A 22930-nucleotide genomic window follows, 5' to 3' on the forward strand; every position below is an offset into this window, starting at 1 on the left:
AACTGGATTAAAAGGAGAGTACAAGACAAATTGTTCAGAGATTAGCACCTCTAAAAATGTCAGGATTTTAAACCTCATCTCTTTGGTAGTTCAAGAGGTCGAAGCAGTGCCAAGGTTACACAGAGCTCTCCCCCCATTCCAGCAGAAGAAAAAGCCCTACTGATCAAATGAAAAAGTTCATCCTCAATCCCGAAAATTTATTTCTCCTCACCCCACCCCTTTCTACCATTCCCTAAAGAGGTGAGAGGGCTGGGACTAGGCAGATAAGAGAATAACCAAGTACCACTTCATGCTAGGCCTGCTTTACACAAGAGCTTTTTAGGGTAGGGACATGCCCATAGCTGGTTTTGCTGCAGCCATGTCAGCTGGTGCCCGTGCTCACTCCCCAAAGTGCAGCTGAAGACCAGGAGTGTGCCTCTGCTGGGAGGACCAACTTCATCACTGCAGCTCTTGCTGCTCTTCAGGTGTCCGCTGCAAGCCACATTGTCAGTGTAGTTCCAGTCAGACCCATCATTCTCCACTTGTCAGGCCAGAGACCCCTTGCCCCACTGTCTGCAACCAAAGGCCTCTGATCTCTTCTCCCTATTCTTCATCCTCTGCAGGAGAAAGATGGCTGCATTTGCACTCACAGGGATAAGAGGTAGGAAGGACAACTTGACGGTACAGGAACAGTGGCTGAGGTGGGCAAGCAAGGTAAAGGCGAAATTTACTCAAACGATAAAAATAAAATACTGTTCCCAACTTTCAAAACATTCCCATCTTTAGATACGATTATAGCTTACTGTAGTGAAATATGCAAAACACTTCAGCCACCATGTCTGTAGAAGCACCTTCCGCTAAAAGTACCAGATTTCTTTCATCTCTGTCCAGCGAACGGTTGTCACTACTCTTTTCTTGTAACATGCCAACCTTTTTCATGACGTTTCTGTTGCAGAGCCAACACTAACAGTCAGGCCCTCCAGCTTTCCCCATTTACCCCTCCTAGCTGTCTACAATTAGAATATCCATGTGTACAGTTTTCTTTTTTATATCTACTTTTCATACATGATTATTCTTGACAAATCACGTTTTCCTGTTACTTCCTTCCTGTGCAATGCTGACCTAATAATTAGTTCCTCATGAGGACTGTTTTCTTTCACATCATGTTGTTGTGGATGGATTAGAGATAATGTATGAAAGTGTATGCAAAAAAAAAAAAAAATATTCCAAAGTAAATACATTAAGAGAGTGCTAGAAATACATTAGAACCAAGGCATATTTCTGCTCTTAGGGAATTTCCCTATTTATCTTGTTCAAACTTTCACAGGACTGCAAAAGCTGATGTGGCCTCTAAATGCTGGTGTGGACATCAATAGTTAGGAGAGATGGTGAATTACCGTGAGGACCAAAATTACTTAAATTACTTAGAACCAGGACAGAAATTATTACTGTTCTCATTGTAGCAGGCTTCTGTGAGATGGCTGTCCCACAGGACTGTTCTTCCTCCAGTTCACCCTGTCTCATTAACGTTATAACTGTGAGTGCAGCAGAGTGGCTGACGGGCAAAGTTCACCTCCGTGTCCCTTTTCCTTTTTGTGGAGACTACAAGTCTGTTCAGCTTTTAATAAAATAACCCTTAGGCCTCAAAGCACCACAGTAAAATAAATTATATAAATAGCGGTACTTATAAAACAAGAATGCCTAGGCAAGGCCCTGAGAAATGCCTTTGGGCAGGCCAGTTCTCTGTCCTAATATACAGGTTAAGTGAGTATGTTTGTTTTGTTTTGATTTGGTTTTTTTTACATATGTTTTAAGCAACTTAATCTTTCTACAACAAACTCTTTCTTTTTGACAAAAATCTAATGCTGATCGCTACTGTGGGACTTTCCTAAGAAGTCATCCCATCATCCTCTCTTTCTCCATGAATATAGTCCTTGAAGGATACTATTTCCAGCTTTTAATACATACAAAGATGTGGGTGCAGCCTCAGTTTCATGTGCACCCAGCAAACAAAGATGAGGAGTTGAGATCATTTAAGACTGTACACTAATGAGTGGTTTCCAGCCCATCCTGATTTTGCTAATCTGCTCTGCAAATGATCTGGGAGAAAGAACTTGAGGAGGGAGGGATGTGAATACTTGGTTTTCTATGGTTAGCTACATGCCATGTTCTTTCTCTCTGCTTGGTCACTACTAAACTTGAAACAAATTTTCTCATTAGTGCCTTAAACAAACAAAGTGGAATAAATAGCAAACGTCGGGTTTTTTGTGTCATTCAACATAAATCAAAATCACTTCAGCACTGCACTTCTTCACCCACAGCCACCAGTACGGAGGCACTGGTGACTAAAGCCAGCAGATTTACTTGCTCTTAAAGATCTGCTTTCAATAGAAGTTCAAATTCAAATTATCTTGTTTTTTTATTGCCATTTTTCAAAAAATTGTAGGAAATCGAAAAACTGAAGTTTAAAAGACACAAAGGAGCAGGAAGAGTACAAGAAAATGCCCAAAGAGATAGGACTTGATATCTCAGCAGTAGTAATGTGAGACAGAAAGCTTGCTAATCAGTTCATTGAAGGAAGTCAGTTCAATACAGGCCACAATCTTAGGCTATTTAGTAGCCTTCATGAGTTGAGCTGGAATAATAAATTGACAATTGTCAAATTAAAATGAGTATAAAATGTAAAGACAAATGTAAACGGTATCTTGATACCACTTTTACTTTTGTAACATTTTAGTTGTATGCATGTCCACACATATACAGATATTCAGCACAATGAAAAATAATGACATCTACTAGAATCAAATATGAAATTGCTCTTTACTTGGAAATATAACACATTTTTTATCTTCTGCTAAGACAATAAAATTGCTAGGATGCAGAAGCATTTTTGTCCTATAAAGTTTGCCAATCAACCCAGGAAAACAGAGAGACAGAAAAACAGCAGCTATTAAACCAGGAAATGTGGTCACTTCAGCTCATCTGCCACCTACCCAAAGCTGGCGCTCTACTGAGCACAGGAAATACACTAAACAGTTTAGCTCCTGGCTTTTTGCACATGTCTGCCATCAGACTGTGGTTTCCTCAAAAGTATTTCTTCTTTGAATTTGCCTTAAGTATTTTTCTCAGACCTTTTATAAAACAAACAAACAAGTAAACCAACCAAACAACAAAAAAAAAACCCTTTGTGAATTGATTCCAAGAAGTTTAGTATGAGCATGAAAATTTCATATTGAAAAACTGAGGCTTTACCGAGTGATCATTCTTCACCTAAGGTAGGTGGTCTTTCTTTTCTTAGAAACTCAGAAAACACTTCCACAAGGAGGACAAACACTTGAACCAAAAAAATGGAGTGTATGAGCCTATGAGATAGTCCATTGCAAGCTAGGAACAGTTTTATAAAACATGAAAATATTTTCTTCCAGGGGAACTTAAATCTTGCCTGAGGCATGTATCTTCAAAAATATAAAAAATAATGCAAATGGTTTGTGACTTTGCAAGCCTAAATGTAAAGGGCATGACAAAGTCTCTCCCACTTGTGTGCCAGTATCCTAATGCGTGTTGTGGTTTTCCTTACCCTGTCCTTCTGCTGTGACAAACCCTGTCCTTCACTAAATGTGGCACTTAGCTGAGCAAGCCTGCCTCAAACTTAGCCAACATAAATAACATCTGATCAAAACCTCCCAGGAGGTGAACCCAAAATGGGCATGAGTAATTCAACACAAATCTGCTTCTTAATCCAAGTGCACACTAGAGGAACATTTAATGGTATTCTTCCAACTCAAGGCTTGCACAGTAATGTACATACTAATAATGTGAGTGAACTGACAGGAGTTTAGTGTCATATAAACAGAAAATACCAGACTGTGTCACTGCCAAACCGACAAGCACCAGGACACTGGTGATACTCTTTCCACTGTCTCAGGTACTCACTCACCTCTCCCGCTCCTGTTCCAAGAGGTTGGTAAAGTCATCGCTCTTGTTCATGTAATCTGTATGCTTATGTTTCTCATTTTCTAGCTCATAAACCGTGCGGCGATGGCACTTTTCTGCCAACAGGAGCTGTTCCAGCATGCGCCGATACGTCTCTTTCTGCTTTTCTTCAAGTCTGTCCAGCTGGATTGTAGGAAAGGAGAATGGACTGTTTTAAAGGTCTCTGCTTACTTCATCTGATTTATTAACCAACAATGTTGTGTTTGGTAAATGTGAGTCCTATAATTTTATGTCTTGGGCTTTACATAAAACAGTGACTAGAAATAAGAGTAACTGTCCTGTAAAAGTAATGATTTCTTTGGATGGCATGTTTGCAATAAATGTTTGCATGATTCTCAGATATACAAAGAAGAGAACTTTGCATAGTTTTAGGGTAACAAATAGTACTGTTGCAGTTAAGAATTTCTCCTGTGGTGAGATGCTGGGCACACTTTCCTCATTTCACATGAGAAAAACTGTAGCAAACGCCAGGGCAGGATACATGCCCTCAGACCCTGGGAGCCTGAGTTCATACACCTATATGGGGACTAGACATGTGGAGCGTAAAGTGTAAGCTTGAGGCTGAAATTTGGGCTGTACATCTTCAACACACCTGTAGGACTGCTTAGATAAGAATGAGATTCAGCATAGATTCAGTTTTACATTTCCAGATACATTTCATTACAAGCCTTACGGTTTTCCCCTCAGCCTGTTTTCCGACAGAAATGTCTCTTTCTTTATTAGCAACACTTTGCCTTTTTTTTGTCTTGCTGTTGTTTGTTTGTTTTGTTTTAAATATTAATTTAATCTGCCAATTCTTTTTCAAACAAACACCAAGGCCGGGGAAGTGTGCCTAAAATGTTGCCAGGGCACACCAAAACTACCATAGCCGTTCATGTTGCCCATTTCACTGTTCCGTGAGAGTAGACAACAAACTCCACCCTCCTCCCCACCAAAGCAGCCCACAGCCCTGGCACTTCTCTGCTTGCCTGCCCCTGGTACGGCAGCTGGCAGAGCTGCTCTGCCCAGCCCCAGCCCCTGCTTGGTGGGAATTGCATCTTTCTCAGCCCTGGCTGCATCAGGGAGTTGCTGTTTCACAGGATGCTTCAGCAAACTGAGGGAAATAAAAGAGCACAAGGACCATAGTGATTTGCTCCCCAGAACTCGGCCATGATAGTCAAAGCAAAACATTGCATTTTTAAACCAGCTGGGTTGGATTCAGCCTTTGGGAGTAAATCTTTTGCACTTATGAAATTTTGTCATCATCCTATTTTAGCTCCAACATAACTCCTGCAGACCTGCATGTGACTAAAGTTTTACACTGAGGTACCCATCAAATGATCAACTTCTTCAGGCTAAAGCCCTGCTAAGCTCTTGTAAGCTTGCTAAACAGTATTTCATGCATGCTCCCACATGCTAATGATTGCTTTCTTTATTTACCATCATCCCAAAAATTCCAGAAAACACTTCAATTATAGTACAGAGCATAAAAATATCCCATAGTAAGCACAATTCTTAGCAAAAAAAAAATAATGTTCTAATAGGAGGAACTATGAAGATCTGGACAGGTACTATAGTGTATTATATTGCACATTGTAGAATGCTCTTTCTCCATGCACTGGACTATTCTGAAGCTATAAACATGAGCAGTGGCTGCTTATTTTGGCGTTCACACTGGCCTCAGACATTCCCAGGTCTATTCTACATTCATTTATTGCTTAGATTTTAAAGCAAGGAATTAAGTTTTACAAGTCTCCTTTAGGGGCTGAACTGACTTTGCAGTCCGAGAGCTTAAGTGACATAAAATGATTATGGATTTATGGTCCTCTAAATATGCCCAAAGTCAATCTCTGAAGGTCTTCTTTTCCTAACTACCCACATGATACCACTCTACCATGCCAAGAAAATCAAAGATTGCTTACCAGTGCGGTGGGCAGTAGAGGTTGGAGCCTATCATCAAAAGGAATTTTAAAAAACAGAAAAGTAACACCCAAGGACTTTTTCCTCACTTAACAGCACCAACCCTAAGGAACATACAAGCTGTTTATTGTTTGTGTTCAAACCCAGTGATTTTGTGACTTTGCTTACAATTTATTCTGTTGTTGAGTGAACAAGAGTGTTAAATTCTTCTTCCGTTTCTTGTCATTTGTACAAGGGCTGTATCATCTGCTTGTGTGCTTTGCACACATGCAAAGTACGTGGAGTCTCACTTCTGCTTAGGATTCTCCCTGCACAGATGTAATGATGTAAATCAAGAAGTTATTACCTCTGAAATTGGTTTCTCATAGACATCTTCCCCTATAGACTTTTCCTGGGCAAGGATGGCATCCCTGTGTAGCACTCGGAGCACGTTCTCTGGAGCGGCAGACCCATAATGAGCTTCTAAAACTTCAGGTTTGGTTTTCTCTGTCTTCAGCATGTGGATCACATCTTCCCTTGCCTGTAACATTGCAATTCAGTACCATAAGCCAACCTATTAACCCACAGGGAAAACAGGGAAAATGAGGGCATTTCCTATGTAGAGACTGCATACACAAAAGTAAAATAAATTAAAAGAATGCTGGGCTTTCAACACAAATATAAAAACTTTGGGAGATATCAAAGTAAACATGATCTGTGTAATCCAAATGTCATCCTTGTAGGCATTAATTAATATATTCCTGCCTGTCATTACATTTGAATGCTATGAATTTTTATCTGGGTTGCAACTATAACCAGGGAACATCATTACTCTTCATATCCTTCATCTTATGCACTGCCCATGCGGTTCCCTGACTGGGGTAAGGAGAAGAGTAGAACAAGAAGCACAAATGGGCTGAATTAATATTTCTCAGACAGTCTTGAATCAAGTATTTCCTCATCATTCCCTACCTGACTTTGTGACAATGTTCCCCTCAATTAACTCTTAAAGTTTTCTAACTTTTGTTTGCCGAAATAAAACCCTGTAAGTGCTGCATATCCCAGCCAACTGGCATGACCGGTGGCAGACCCGAAGGAGGAGGGCTGTGGACACTGGAGCTCGGGACGCACCCAGGAGCAGCGCTGCACCTGTGGCACAGGGCCCAGGTCCTGCTGCCCACCCTGCGCGGGAGCCCCCAGCGCCAGGCAGCACTAGCAGGCACCTGAGCATGATGAGACTGTTCTACAAGGTCACCTGGCTGTGCATAAGGGGCATTTTAGGGCTATTCTGCCCACAAACAATCCTGAGCACTGTTTCTGATGATACTTGCCAACATCTGTTAACCCGTCTGTAAAATGGGGACAGGGAACTTTGATTGTCCTTCAAGGAAGGTTTATAGGGCATGCTCCAGGGGAGGGCTGTAAAAGGTACAATTTTTGGTGGGCACAAGGGATCTCATACATTTCCCTGGAGAGCATCTCTCCCACAAGCCCAAAGGGATAGTAGGCAGAAGGGTACGGGTACCAATTCTTTTCTCTCCTGCCCTTCTGATGCTCAACTCATGTGGGCTTGGGAAGCAAATTAAGGGTGAAGTAAAAGGTTCAGATGTTTTAGGAAAAATCTCTTACAAATCCTGCCACTATGTAAGCAATGACTGTTTAGGATTTATGAACTGACCAACACTTCATGCTCTTCCACAGTGTTCATAATGGCACTCCGTAATATCTCTGTAACAAATCTTAAGTCTTTACCCAGTACCTCAGTGGTATTGCAGCTCTACAAAACGACCTGCTTTTTAAATGAGCAAGGAAATAATTTCAGGAAATGGCAAAGATCCTTTTTTTTCTTTAATATATATGTAGACTGACATAAAAATAAAACAAAAACCCAAACAACAATGAACAAAACAATCAAACAAACAAACACAAAAACCCCCAAACCAAACCAAACCAAACCAAACCACTTTGAAGCAAAGATCATGCCTCTCATCCGAGACCTAGCCCACTTATAAACACCTAGCTGTAGGGGCTTACTCTGTACAACATTATGAAATCTTAAGTAAAAGCTTTCTGCATGTCTGCAAGATACAAAATACAGACTGTAATAGGATTAATGTTTTTTTCAGCACAAGCGTGGGAAAGGTGCATCACTCATAGACATCAAAACTACAAGTGAACCGTGTGAGTTAGTCCCAAAAGTGCCAAGAGAACCTGTACACCTCAGTACATCACATCCTGGGAATACCCCACCCTCCATGCAGGAAAAAATGTTATTTTAGGAAAGTTTTAAACAGGTTTGAGAATATATCATTTTATATATCCCTGTAGAAGTAACAGTTATATCTTAGTGTCTTCATGAGTATGAGGCTAATGCTTCTATAACTGAAGAAAAAGCCCTTAAAAAGTCTAACAGAACAACACAGGAATTTGGGAGTATTTATAAATAAAATTTTAAGATGTATTGTCTTAGGCCCTTTTAGGAAGTGACACTGTGGGGCCCATATCCGTGTCTTGCCTCAATGAAAGAGTTTGGTGTCCCACTGTGCACCTTGCAGGAGGTGCCACATGCCGGAGGCACACACAGCACTGTGCAAAGGGAGCACCAAAAATGGTGGGATGAGGGGTCAGCCACCTTCTACCCTATGCACCAAGTGCCACAACCAGGCATGCTGCAACTTTGATTTGTTGTGGTCCTCAGCACAGAAATCTTCAGGCCTCACACACCCCATTCCTCAGGGATGGGCACACATTGGACCCTAGGCTATTTGGAAGTGGGAGGAGGATGAATTTGTTCTCTCCTGTTGAAGCAGTTGGGCCCATTGATATGGCCAGGTAGAACAGAGACAGCTCAGGCTATGATTTGGGAGAACAAAGAGCCGGACTCCAGTCCCTGCAACAGGTATTCAACACAGTAACAACTGATGGAGACACCCAGTCCTATTGTGTCTTGCTGTGCATACTTTCTTTCCAGCCTTGTTAGTGTTTAATCATTGGTGATTAATATTGGAGCAACTTTAGCAGGAGGAAATGAGAGTCCCTGAAACAGCTTATAATTTGCCAGCTAAGAAGGATTTCTGGAAGCTGAAGGTTTGAGTCCTCCAAGAGCCAGAGGGAGCTGAGCCAGAGGAGTGGGTGATGCTGAATGGATGAACCAGCACCCCAGGCAGGAAACGAGAAGGTGCCCAGGCTCAATTCAGAGCTTTGAAAGAAACCCTTATTCATGGCTTTGTCTTTAAAAGGAAGCAGTGACATGCTTATCTCCAAGGGACAGGGCAGGGATGTCAGCCCTGAAAACCCCTCACTGTAGCCCACAGGGAGGGTACCAGGCTTGGTGGCACCATCCCTGGGGTGCAGGCATCCCCCTCACTTGCATCCCCCTTCTTGGGCACCCCACGCTCTGCAGGCGCTCAGGATCTGGATCACATTAGCATGGCAAGATGCCTTCTGCCTTTTCTGGGCTTGGCCACTGCTCCTATCGTTATCTTTTCAAGGGTATCGGCTAATTCACCAAGTACTCTGTTTCCATGGATTTATGATAACAGTTTGTGAAAAGCAAACTAACAAACAGACACTCAGGTTGCTAGGAAGCATTGGACCAAAAAATGGGCCTCATGCTAATAATAAACTGGAAAGAAATTTGCTTTTTCATTTGGTCAGCAGTAATCTCCAGCATAGTGTAGCTAGTCTAGGTCAGAGAGGGGCCCAGGAGACATCCTAACCTCCCATCAGCCCCGAGAATTTCAAATCCAGTCAGTCTCTCTGAAACTCCTTATGATAAATGTCGAGGGAAGGGGCTGAAACAACAGGCCTGTATGACTTGTGATTTCATGTTTCCTCCAGATGACTAATTTTCCACTGAAACAACTAGAAGAGAACTCACATGGAGATGTTTTCTTTCAATGTATAATGAACAACTATTAAACTGCAGGATACAGACCATTTTCAGATAACAAGTCAGAATAATACTGTGGGGGAACACTTGGGCTACTTCAACACATGTGCCTGGAAAAAAGGTACAAGAGGCTTAAAGTGGGGGGTCCTTGCTAAGAATAGGGAACCATACTAGCAAGCTGTTTCTACTGATGGATACCTACAGTAAGAGCCTCCCTTTTCTCCAATCACAATGCTGTTTAGTGTAAATCATAACCTAGGAGAGAAACACAAGAAAAGAGATTTCAAATTGGAAGTGAATTTATACATAAATCCCAGAGGAAAGTTGTTGGCTGTTTTGGTAGAAGAAATGTGGTGCTTGGCACAGAAAAGCCATCGCTCAAGTCTTTTTGTTTTGTTGGTGCTCTGAGAGAGAATATTCAGTCGTGAGAAGACCACATTGCGACAGCTTGTAACATAATGAAACTTATTTGCGTAAGTCCAGAAGACTGTGATTAGTCAGAGAAGCTCTTTAAAGTCAAGATATAGAATTCAGAAAACACATACATCTACTTTGGTTTTTTTCTTTACTTAAATTGTCTTACAGAAAATAACAAGCTAACTTTCAGTCTGTATTGTTCATATTGTGGCTTCTTGAAAACAAACAGACTTTTCTGTTAATAAAGTCCCCCCAAGCACCTGATTCTGTAAAAGTAGAAGCAATGAGGACAGATTAATGAAAAGGTCAGTTTTACCTCTAAGAAATATTCTCATGGCAAGAAACACAGAAGGCTCAATATCTTGAGTGCTGTTTTTCTACACTCATTTTCTCCAGGAGCAAAGCCTTCTTAGAGACTCCCTGCCTATCAGACTCACAGAACTGTAGAACCATAGAACAGCCCAGGTTGGAAGGGAGCTCAAAAGGTCCAACCTTTCATGGGAAAGGAAGTCCAGATGAGATCATCTAGCACCCTGTCCTTGAAAACTTCCAGCGATGAGATGCTACCACATCCATGGGGTGGTTGTTCCAGTGATTATTTGTTGCCACTGTAAAAAAATTATTTCTTATGTTAAGATGAAACCTCTCCTGGTACAATTTGTATCTGTTGTCCTTTGTCTTCTCTGTATGGCTCCTTGTGAAGAGAGGGCCTCCCTCTTCTCTGTAGCTGCCCTTTAAGTACTGGTATACTAGGATGAGGTCTGCATAAGCCTTCTTGAGGGAGAAAAGACCTAATTCCTTCAGTCTTTCTTGATAGGGCAAGTTCTCCAGCCCTTTAATCATTGTTGTGGCCTTCCTTTGGACCTTCCCCAGCCTGTCTGTGTCTTTGCTGGTTTGTGAGGACCAGAACTGGACACAGTACTCAGTTAACTCCTTCAGCTGTCCCTCCTGATAGAGGAACTACAAAGTTGAACTGTATCTAAGTCTTGTTTTGTGCTTACTGGAAATGCCAAAATCTAAAGGCTGATGACCTCATCCATGGAGGGGCTGAAGTGCTGTGGAGCACTGCTGTCCTGCACAGCTTTGCCTGCTCTCCTTTCCTTCCTTTCTACTACCCAACAATTAGTGCCTTTACTTAAAATGTGGGGTCTGCATTTCTACCTGGGGAATACGAATTCCTCAAGACAATGCTTCCATCCCCTCAGCTGCCCAGCTGGAAGGCTGACGTGAGGCCACTGTTTGCAGGGCTACCCTAAAATACTAATTTTTTGGCAGAATAAAAGAGAAGGGTTTTCTTTTTCTCACTGGCTTGAGCAGAGGTCCGACTTCCAAACCTCGCTTTACTACGTGCCTAGTAAAATATTTAAATGATATAGGAAGGATGTAAAGAGGTCCCTGCATAAAATTGAAAACATTTAGGAAACAATAGCATGACTCTGCTGCTTGTAAAAGGGGACTGGCAGCCTAGCAACCAAATTCTTGGTCAATGGAAAGACTGTTACACAAGCCCAGCGTTCGGACGTGCTTCCTCCTCGTGCCCTGCCCTGCAATTTACCACAGCCCTCTCTCCCCATTCCCACAGTCTTTGGCCTCTCCCATGAGACTGCTAACAAAACTCAGCACCCACTAAACAAGGAATTTTTGCTACAGCCCATTTGTCACCTCGGAAATGGGACTGAGCTAATCGAACTTGTTTCATGTAAGGCATCTAGTAAATGAGAAAAAAAATTTTGGTTGTATTCAAGATGGGCTGAATGGAGTCAAAGTAATCACTGTCAGCTGAGACTGAAATCCAACTCAAGATTCTTTGCCTGTACGTCTCCTAAAGTCTTCTCTTGAATTTTGTTTGTAAGTAGTCTTCCTGCAAATTCACAGCATGCATCTCTCAAAATCAGTTACCAGTAACTATTTCCTTCATAGCTCCGTGTTTGGATCTAAAATACATCTAAATACTTGAGAGCAATCTAAATATTTCAATAACATGATGGCAACCATCTCAATTAATTGAAAGAAATTTTGAAAATTCAGAACCGGGAGTAGTATTTATAGGGAATACACTTATGTGATATTTGGAAGATGTGATATTTCCAGCTTTTGACTATTTCTTTTCTAGTTATCATGACACGTTTTTATGCGTGCACAAGTGAAAGCACTAAGTAACAGAGGTTTAGTGTTGATGAAGTCATATTTTTCTTCCCAGAGATTAATGACAAGAAATAACTATCAAACCACAGGCAGGAACCTTTACTCCTACTTGTGGTGTGCTTACTTGCATTGCACACAGTTCAAGTTATTTATAGTGCAACAGCTGCTCTGTACTGCATCAGAAACTAGATAAGGTCACAGGTTCTCCATGTAATGTTGTGGTCTTACCAGTGGCTGATTTCCTAAATTCCAGTAGACTTTACAAATGTTTCACGTAGAGCTGACAAACAGCATAGTCAAGGCATCTTTCTAAGGGAGATCAGGAGAATGTTGTCACACTGCTTTCTGCACTATCCACAACAAGCTTGCACCATGTCACTCCCAGGGCAGGAATATCATTATTTCCAAAAACTCCTATTAGAGACCTTAGAAAGTGAATACTGTGCATTCACTTAATTTAATGAAGAAAATGTTTTCAGGCAGGTATATTCAAAAACCTGTATCTGCACAACTTTCTTAACACTAATCCACTAATCCCTGTTCAAACTCAGTAACTTCCCTTCTTACCTTAGGAGGAAATTCAAATAATCAAAAGGAAAATGCACTTTCTCAATTTTGTGTCATGATACTATGAATGTGAACAGAGAAAGTAATAAAAACTACCCCCATCTACCGGAATAACAGTTCTTCTAAAGGCCGGCTTCCACAAACTATCCCTACATACTGCTACAAGGACTGGATAGCAATTTATCTTCCAGGTCAGATATACATAGTGTACAAAACATGCTTCAATGCTGGGAAATCAGATGTTCTGATGCATCTCGCAATGTGCAAAGCTCCTTTTTGCTAAAAATGCAAAAAGTATTTTCCTCTCCTATACCAGATATCTGAACTAGCCTTATTTATATCACTCACTGATTCTAGCCATGCAAAATGCTGGCTAATGACAGGTACACATAGTTTTTCTTGCAAGGAAGACTCTATGTACAGCAAAATTATTTTCTTGCCTTTCATTTAGCTTAATTCCCTAACACTTGAAACTGTAGAGTTCACTCACATGAATTTCATTTAACATTTCTGGACTCGGGTCTGTGTACATGATTTACTCTGGATGTAAAGAGGTGTCTTCAGAGATGAAAAGTGACAATTGGTGTTTTTTGTACAAAACTTTAGTGAAAGATATCTGGAAACGCAAGTGATCCCTCATGAATCTGGGGATATGAAACAGAATTGCCTTGTCTTCACACCGTGCAGAACTTTCTGGCCTTGTATGAAGCTTTTGGAGCTATACAGTGTATTTCTTTTTGTTGTGTTATCTTACAGTGATAGTACAGAAAGTCCTTCTAAAATCAATACTGGAGGAGACGCACATGATAGATCAGCTCATCCACCACACAAACCCTCTGAAGTGGCTCCAGAAGAATTACATCAGAGATTAATTTGGCTGCTTATGTTTAAAAAAGTCCACACTAAAGATTGCAGAGCTGAGGAGAAGCAGCACTGAGCAATGTATTATTTCTTACAGCAAGCTTTGAAACAGATCAAATGAGTACTAGAAGACATCTGTCTGTTATTTCCTGCCCACATAGCTTTGTTCTGCTTTATTGCCAGAGAGCTCCATGGATGATGTCACTTTTTTGTGAAGAAAACAGGCCACCAGAGTTTTCACTGACATAATTAATTATCTGCAGTCTGGGCCACAGCCAGAAAATTCCCATGGCAAGGCCCCGAAAAGTATTAACTCCACACTGCTTGATGTTTTCAGAATTATTAGGGTCTGGGATACCCTGTCTTGTCTTTTCACACTGCAAGAGTGCTTTGCTCAATATTATCATACTGTGGGGCAGTTGCTGCAGCATATAGAATTACAGTGTCATGATTCAGTCAGCACAGAGCAGCCAATGCGAGGGGTCACTGTCAGTTCTGTGCACGAATCTGCGTGTTGGGATATGTGGAGGGGTTTTGATAGATAAAGATTTGTTGCTGAATTAGTCAGGCTCAAAGGAATCTCAAGGCCTCTTAGACAAGCTGAGATCAGAATCTGCTGTGAGAGAGAGGGGCGTTCCTCAATCACTGGGGTCCTGGCATGGCATGAATCATTGGACGTATCATCAGTGAGACTCCAGCGCATGGACAGCCCACGATACTCATTTAGCGAATCCATGCTTGGAGCATGGACGCGTGATTAGAATATAGTTATGTATATAAGGAGACTTGTTTCTGTAATAAATGGCTTAGCGTGATTCACATTGAATCGACTTGTTTTGCTGAGTCCTTATCTCGTTCCTACAGGGATATGCTCTGCGTGCTTCAGCAATGCATCCCAATGGCTAAAGCTGGTGTTTTGGGTTTGCCATATCCAGTCATGTAGTTTACATCCCAGCCAACGTTAATGACACAATAACATTTTGCACATGATCTGGAGCCTGGCAGCAATCAGAGACCACTAATTGATTTAACTAGCCAGTAGGGAGAGGAAGGAACACCTATTAAAACACCTTTTTGGACACCTGAGCAGGAAGAATCATGAACAACAGTACACGAATAATTGTGTTTGCAGTTAAGGGCTAGTTTGTGGCTACGTGATGCAGTGTGCATCCTAGCAAATGAGGTCATGGACAAAGCAGCTTTAGGTCTTTCCTCTGAGCAGTGCTAGTCACCACAATGCTTGCAAAGGCAGCGGAGATTTCCTTGGTTCAGGTACTCCAGATATGAAAACCCAAATGAATAAGTCCCTCTTCTGGTTTATGCATGCTAAGAAAATTATCTGCAGCTTTCCATGTCTCAGGTGAATGGCCAGTCTCAAGCTACTATAGTAATGTAGGAAGTCATTAAAATTGCAGCACATTTCCCACACATTTAGGTGTTCCTATACTGCTGGAGTCGTGTAGTAAGTTGCTGTGTTCCTTTTGTAACCACAGTTTATTTTGTGATCAGTTAGCACCTCTTTAGGAAGAAAAAAACATGAGTAATGAAAGGGTAATAACAGAAAAATAATTCATTTTCATCTTTCTTGTGTTGTCATCTGCCTTTAATCTTACGTTAAACAGTCTGGACCAAGACTCAAGAGATCCATGTTCTGTTCATGGACCTCTTTCTCATGCTTCACACACAAAATTAATATCACTGTGCTCCAGTTTCCATTCCATAAAGGAAACAATGCTTCCCAGGAAGGTGGTGAGATTTAATTCATAAGTATATATAAGATCTATGTACTAACATTATGAATACTAAAAAAATATGTTACTCTGACATCAATATAGCTGTTCTCCTATTTATTTTCCCCCATTAACTATATTATTTCTTCCGTGTTTATGTAGTTCTATAATCAAATTTGTTGAAATCCATTGGAAGCTAAAAAGTATCTTCATTAGAAATGTAACTCAGGCTTTCAAAACTGCTCTTCAAAAATACTTCATTGCCTGTATAAGGAACTGAAGCACTTGAAATTAAGTGTTCTGACCTGAACTTCAGGGAGGCACTTGAAGCTGCTGCTGTAAGTAGCCCCTCTCCAAGAGGAACAAACCTGCCTAGGTATTTTTTTCTACAGTGACCTATCTGTTTTCTGTCAGGGATGAGCATGTGTGGAGTGGGACGGAGAGAGACAAACTGGTGCCATTGGGGCTGTAGCAATCAGGAAGATGAAGCTCAGAGGAAATCCTTCTGCCTTCTCTGAGGAGATGCCAGCATAACTCAGAGCAGGATACCAACAGACCTGAGTGTGTATACATGCGTAACAAACCGTATACACAACTTTAACTTGTCCAAGCACTTTGTTGAATCCAACAAGCTGTTTTTCAGCACTCTGTGCTACATGGATGTGCATTCGAGTTTCTGACATCTGATGAATGGGCAAGAACAGCAGGACTGCATGACAGCAAGCACTCATCAGCATAGCCAATTATTTGAACAAAGGAGTTGTCAGAGGAAACGGGGGAAGTGGCACAAACTCTTAGAGTAAAGTAACTTAGAGAGGGTGGGCAATGAAAGGCACAGAGCAAGAGCTCCTGGACATGCCCATGATGCCCTCACAGCCTCCTTCTGTCTTCAAAATCTCCCTGATCCACCCCAATGTCTGTCCTTCCCCCCACCTTCCCCAAACCCCACTTGGACATTCTCTCCCCTCTGCATCCTCTCATTGCATTCCCAGGAATGACTCTGAAGCCCTTCAAAATGCCATTTTGCCTGAACTGCTGAGACTGCCTGAGCCGGAACTGGGGAAATGGGTTTTCATTATGAAGCTGACCAGATCAATACTTCTTTTTCTGATTTGTTTAAACTTGAAGGTGACAAATGCCTGGAAATTATCATGAAACTGTATTTGGGTTTGTCAGTTCCACTCATTTTGCTCACATGGAAGAACTGATACTGATTTTTTGGTGAAAATAAACAATAATCTCCAGGATAACAAAGGCTCCACTTGCAAAATCCAAACCATTCCTGTTCTAGGAAAAGAGTTTCCTTCGTAGTGGCTCAGCAGTGCATCACTTTGGGTGCTGCATGTGCACAGCCCTTAGAAGTAAGTCACTGGGCTCTTTTTATTTTAGACATCATGCAAAATTCTACACTGACGCCAGCAATTTTTTAAAGATGTGGCAAGACACAGGATGCTCAGCGAGGCCAGCAGTTTTCTACGTGAAAATGTTACATTTCTCTCATTTTAGTCAACCAATAGGTGGAGCCTTTAACCCTAGAAACAGGACACTTTCTCAAATAGCCATGTTCTCACAATTATTATGTAAAGACTTATATTTACTTTTGTTAAAGCTCATTTTGGATGGAAAATAATCCATTTTTCTCTCAAGAGCTTATCTGATCCTCAGCTGGAGAACAGGAGACACAAATCTAATGAATACACAACTGGGACAGCAAAGTTAATAAAAACAGACTCAGCTACAACTGCAATGTTAAATTAACAACTGGTGACTCAGAGTACTGGACAGCCTTATGACACACAAGACATATGCTCATTGCAAGCTTTCCCAAGAATCCCAGATATTTCAAAGCCAGAGAGTCCCTGCATCTAGCACTTATTGCAAAAGGATTGATCATGTCCTCTCCCACGGAGTGAGCCTTTTCTCAAGAAAATGAGAAAAGATACAAGCTTTCTCATTACTGTTGCACTGAGTATACAATTTCTATTAAGTACATGAAAGAAAAAAAGGAGTCAAATGACATCAGATGATTAAAATTATTTTTAAAAGATTACAAAGGAGGATCAGCTAAAGACACTGATCCCAGTGGGAACAAAACCAAAACTTAAAAGGTGATCGAGGACAGCATTTACTGCTTTGTTTTGAACAGAAGACCAAGCATTTTTGAAAAACACCAAACTGCTCATACTCTTCCCTCCACTCTAGATGAGAGGTTCAATGGATCAGCCAATTATTCTTCTTCTCTGTTCTGACCTTCCAAGCCTAAATAACATGATAGATGTAGCTCTGTTAATACAGCTCAGGCATTAACAGGTAAGGATGTTAAAATGCCTTTGTGAAAGAGGTTTTCTGCCTACAGCTGTCTAGTGACAACAACATTTTATTGAGGATAATTACTTTAAAAACATATAATTCTAAAGTAATCTTATTACCAAAGAGACGGTGATCATCACTAGGGTTGATAGTACCTCTGTCCTTAATTTCAGAGGGAGCAGGAAATGGCCTGAGTAGCACAATTTGACTATACGTGTTGTTTAAAAGAGATGGCCCCAGTTTCAAAGAAATAGTGATTTCAAATTGGGGTCAATCTTTTTGAAACACTCTGTATTTTGGTATACTGTCTTATATTTTTTTTCTTCTTCTTCTTCTTTTTTTTCTCTCATAAAACAGCAGAGTTCTGTTTTAAAATTAATGTTTCTGGGATTCACTAGACAAGCCCTACTTACCTCCCATGGTACCTCCTGCACTTTGCACAGCAATGAGTGCAAACTACAGAAAAAAACATAATATTCTGGACAAAATTCATTTTTGGGTATAAGTTATTCAATGAAAATAGAAGAGAGCATTTGTGGTCGCAAGTCTATCTTATTTTTTTTGTCCTGCAAAAGACTACTTCACCAGGAAAACACAAATAAACAAACAAACAAGGAGTCAGTCAGAGAGAGATCATTTTTTAACTCATTGTACTGCTATTCATATGTCAGACTTTTTTAGGGATTTTTTTTTTAGGCTTTAATTTTGCTACAGTGTGGGTACCATCTTTCTCTTCATTTTCTGGCCTTTTATGTGTTCCCTTTCCATATCTCTAGCTTGGCTACATTTATCACTGTTTTATTCCCCCCTTCCTTACATTCCTTTTCTTCTCTTGCCCAACCTCTTTCTTCTCATTCCTTTCTCCTTAAGTCACCTCCTCACATTAACCCTATCTTCTCTTTTTCCCTGTAGCTCTGTACATGCCAAGGTTTTTCTCTTGTATGATTTGAATTTCATCTGTATATGTGCAGAAAATCCTAAACTATTTCAATTCAATTAACAAGACTTTGAAGTTATAAACCCTTATGCAAAGCTACTCTACATGCACTTTTCTCTGTCTTTACCTGTTTTTTCCACTCTGGCTCCTCTTCTGCTTCTCAAAATGTGCAATACTGCTAATGACCATTTGAAAAGTCCTATTCATTCTGTTACGGACTCTTTCCTCCAGTGCCAAGGCATCTTGTTCCTGCTTTATCTTCTGACTTTAATATTACCCAAAAGAAACACATCTGGTTTCCACCTACCTATGCACCCCATATTCCTCACTTAATCTTTCAGGCAGCTCAATATTTAATAATATTAATGGAAGAGTATCAAGAAAGGCACTGAAGAAAAAATATAGGAGTTAGTATGGTGTTTTTAACTAAGCAATACTGAGGTGGCTATCACAATGTTGTTTTGATATCTCAGGGAAGTCCAGTTCAAAACAAAAGTAGTTCAAGGCATTACATGAAAGTTTACACATTTCAGAAAGATGAAGAAGAGATAGAGAGAAAAACATCACAAATACAGATACAGAGTCAAACTCTTTGGCCTGTAACAATCAGACTCAAGTGATGGGAAGGTCCAGTAAAGTCATGTCAGCAGAGAAAGGGAAATATTAAACTCAATGTACAAGGCATCAGAGAGCTCTTTCCTACTGCACTGTGCACAGTTCCAGCTACAGATGTAAAGAAAGATGAAGCCAGGGTGTAATTGGTTCTGATCAAGGGGTGATGGAAGATTTGGAAAATCTGTTTTGCTAGAGGAAACTAAAAGGACATGGCATGGATAGCAGAGCGAAACAAAGGCTCAGAGGGTGAGAGACTGCAGTCTACAAACACATCAGTCATTAAACAGTAGGGAGAGAGGTAAGCTTTTTGAAGTATGATCTAGTTTCACTAGATATAATTACAATTGCACTAGAAATTGAAAGAAATAAATTTGCTAAACATTAAAGATTTTTGGCTCTGGAACTATTTTCCAATAGGAGCAGTTGAGGTGAACAACCCACCTAGTCTAAAAACACAGCTTGATAAATTAATGACAAAGGTTAAATACAGGCTTTGCCTAGAGGATTAACTGCTGGGACTTGATTTACAGCAGATCTTCTAAAGTTTTATATCCAGGATTCTTAGGAAAATGGGTCAGTCAATGCATCTGCAGTATCAGGATGAGGAAGTGACAAAAAGGTAGAATAGGGAAAAAAAAAATCACAGCTAAAGAAAAAAAGGCAAAGAAAAGGAAAGCTAAAGAAAGAGGGAAAGATTGAACTTGGGAAAGAGTACAGAACAGACTGATTATAAAACAGAATGTATTAGTAAAATATGTAGCTATACAAAAGAGAAGAAAGTAGAAAAATGGAAATAGTAAACAATTTTCCTGTCCCTCTTTACATTTACAAAACCTAGATTTCTGATAGAAAGATAGATGGTAAAATACCAAAATACCTTTAAAAATGTTAGAATGCAGGAGGTAGTAGATCACCTGTACCCATGTGGGTACTTGCTATTTGAGTTTGTTAAGAAAGAGGATTTCCCTTGTGGCAGGATGTACGGTCACTGGTATCTAAGTGTTTCATAAAGACCTTACCAGAGACAACAAAACCCACAGCCCTCACCCACCTCTGCTAAACCTTCCCTGAAATACCCAGGTTAAGAAGAAAGTCTTGCAGCCCACCTGAAGATGAGTTCCTCCTGGCTCTGTTGGATGAGTGAGCTCCTTTCCCCCATAACCCTATTTCAGCCATCAGCAAGCAGTCCCCCAAACCTGCCCTACAACAACCCCTCTGCAGCTGATGAAACCACCAGTTTGCTAATCAGAAGCACAAACGCAATTAACCTGCTAGCCCCAGGCTGGCAGTCTTAATCCTGGAATGAAGGTTTCACTAGCAACCTCCTCAGAGAGACCAAATCAAGCTGGACATGACAAGAAGTGTTGGCCTCAAGTCAGGACTGGAGATACAGGGGGAGCACCCCTTGCCATGGGGTGCATTGGCTGCTGCTCCCCAGGCAAGAGGAAACATCCCTCCTCAGGATCTCTCTCTCTGACACCTTGTGTGAATACTCAACCATTAAATGCAGTCTTCAGCAAATACGAATTAAAGGAAAGGGCTTCTTTGACAGCAAAGTCATTTGGTCTCTCCCCTTGAAGGAGGGATGCTATGCAAATAAGTTCACTTCTGACTAACTGCTACACAGTGTTTCCCTTCAAAAGTCCATCCAAATCCATTGTTATATTAGACCATTTGGAAGTCTGAAGACTTCTCGGGAATTGTGGCTTGTGATTAATCTACATCTCACTTGTATTTTATACATACTGTTCTCTACGACACCATGTTTCACATATTTCCCATCCACATCTTCAGGTCTGCAGCAGAAGAAATGTGCAGCTGATACCTTAATACATGCTTAATTTACATCCCACACCACTTGCTGGCTCTGAAGACCAAAGCTTGGCCCCTCCACAGCACCAGGCTCTCAGGAAACATTTCTCTTGGCCCTAAAGCATGTGAAGGACATCAACAGAAGCGGGTGGCTGAGCTACAGGGAATGAATACCATCTCAGTGCTGCAGAAACATGGTAAAACATGGGCTATAATAAAGGCCCTGAGTCGAAAGGTTGCTCCTATTTGAATTTGCATGAAATACAGGAAACTGTCGCCCAAGCTTAAATTGTCATCTGGCAACAGGCACAGAATCTGGATAAAAAATTATTCTTCTTAAAAACACCAATAATTTGTAGTGGGGTGCTGTCTTTGTAAAGGAACTTTTATTATTGTGGGGTTTTTTTCTAAACACCCAATAGATGGTAAACATGTATGAACACTGCTTCTCATCTACTTTAGGTCCTTAATCCAGAAATGTTGAAAATCAGTGTTGGTATTGCGAAAGATTAATGACTGGTGCACAGAAAGTGTACAGGGAATATATTCCTGCCAGGACAAATACATAGGCTGTTGAACAAAAATCTGTGAACCACAGATAGGATTGTATCTTCATTGTAAAGATGTACACTGCCTGTGTTGCTCTGTAGTTAATATTATTCAAATGTTGGTTAGACTGTAACTACCAGGGAAATTAATACGGTGCCTTCATGGTCCAATTTATTCTACTGTTGTTGGTAGTTTTCCTTTCAAATTAGTTTTGCAGTATTTAAAAATTATAAATTTTTATATGAGCAGTGAGATTTCACAAGAGAAAAGACACTCCACTGAACTTTAAGGCCTTTGAAATTATTTCCTGTCATCAGTTCGTTTGTGTCCTACTTTCCTCCAGGGAGGTTGTACTTAAGAGGTCTCCTGCCATATATATTGAGATACATTTTCATCGCTGCAGCTTCTGTATGCTTTTTCTGCCCTTTTCGTTTCTGACAAAACAAGATCTAGGCTACAGTAACCTCAGCTGTTTATTGAAACCTTTCCTTCTCTGTGTTCAGTAAGTGTGCAGGGCCCAGCCAGAAAATCTGACTACAGGCAGAGCTGAGCCCAACTTGGCCCTAGAAGCAAAAGCACACGCAAGCTACCTGAGGTCATTAAAATTAAAAAGAAAAAAGTTATATTTTTATATATATGTAAGAAGACAGAAAATCACTGCTATGGCATGTCTCCATGGTTTACTGGCACATTCACCTCCAAAATGAAGAACTAGAAGGTCAAGTCCCAAAGTAAGGACTCAAAATTGATACCAAAAGCAACGTGGCATGGGTCACAGAATCACAGAATGGTTGGGGTTGGAAGGGACATCTGGAGATCATCTAGTCCAACCCATCTGCTAAAGCAGGTTCACCCAGAGCAGATTGCACAGGAATGTGTTCAGGTGGGTTTTGAATGTCTCCAGAGAAGGAAACTCCACAGCCGATCTGGGCAGCCTGTTCCAGTGTTCTGCCAGCCTCAAATTAAAGAAGTTTTTCCTCATATTCAGATGGAACCTCCTGTGCTTCAGTCTGTGCCCATTGCCCCTCATCCTATCATTTGGTACCACTAAAAGGAGTCTGGTCCCATCCTCTTGACACCCAGTCTTGAGATATTTATAAAAATTGATGAGATCCCCTCTCAGCCTTCTCCAGGCTGAACAGACCCAGCTCTCTCAGTCTGTCCTCATAACAAAGGTGCTCTAGGTGCCTAATCATCTTTGTAGCCTGCTGCCGGACTCCCTCCAGTAATTCCTTATCATTAAAG

General features: G+C 40.9%; 1 protein-coding gene across 8 annotated transcripts in view; it reads right to left on the minus strand.

Annotated features, from left to right (window-relative positions):
* Nucleotides 1-22930, minus strand: part of FILIP1 (filamin A interacting protein 1) — a 109547-nt gene that overhangs the window by 39363 nt on the left and 47254 nt on the right. For all 8 annotated transcript variants that reach the window (XM_005506740.4, XM_005506737.4, XM_005506741.4 and 5 more), the window contains 2 exons: nucleotides 6218-6391; nucleotides 3917-4095 (listed from right to left, as the gene is read on the minus strand). In XM_005506740.4, the coding sequence (XP_005506797.2) occupies nucleotides 3917-4095; nucleotides 6218-6391 (353 nt within the window). The remainder of the gene's footprint in view (nucleotides 1-3916; nucleotides 4096-6217; nucleotides 6392-22930) is intronic.

Source organism: Columba livia, chromosome 3 (assembly GCF_036013475.1).
Source record: "Columba livia isolate bColLiv1 breed racing homer chromosome 3, bColLiv1.pat.W.v2, whole genome shotgun sequence".
NCBI lineage: Eukaryota > Metazoa > Chordata > Aves > Columbiformes > Columbidae > Columba > Columba livia.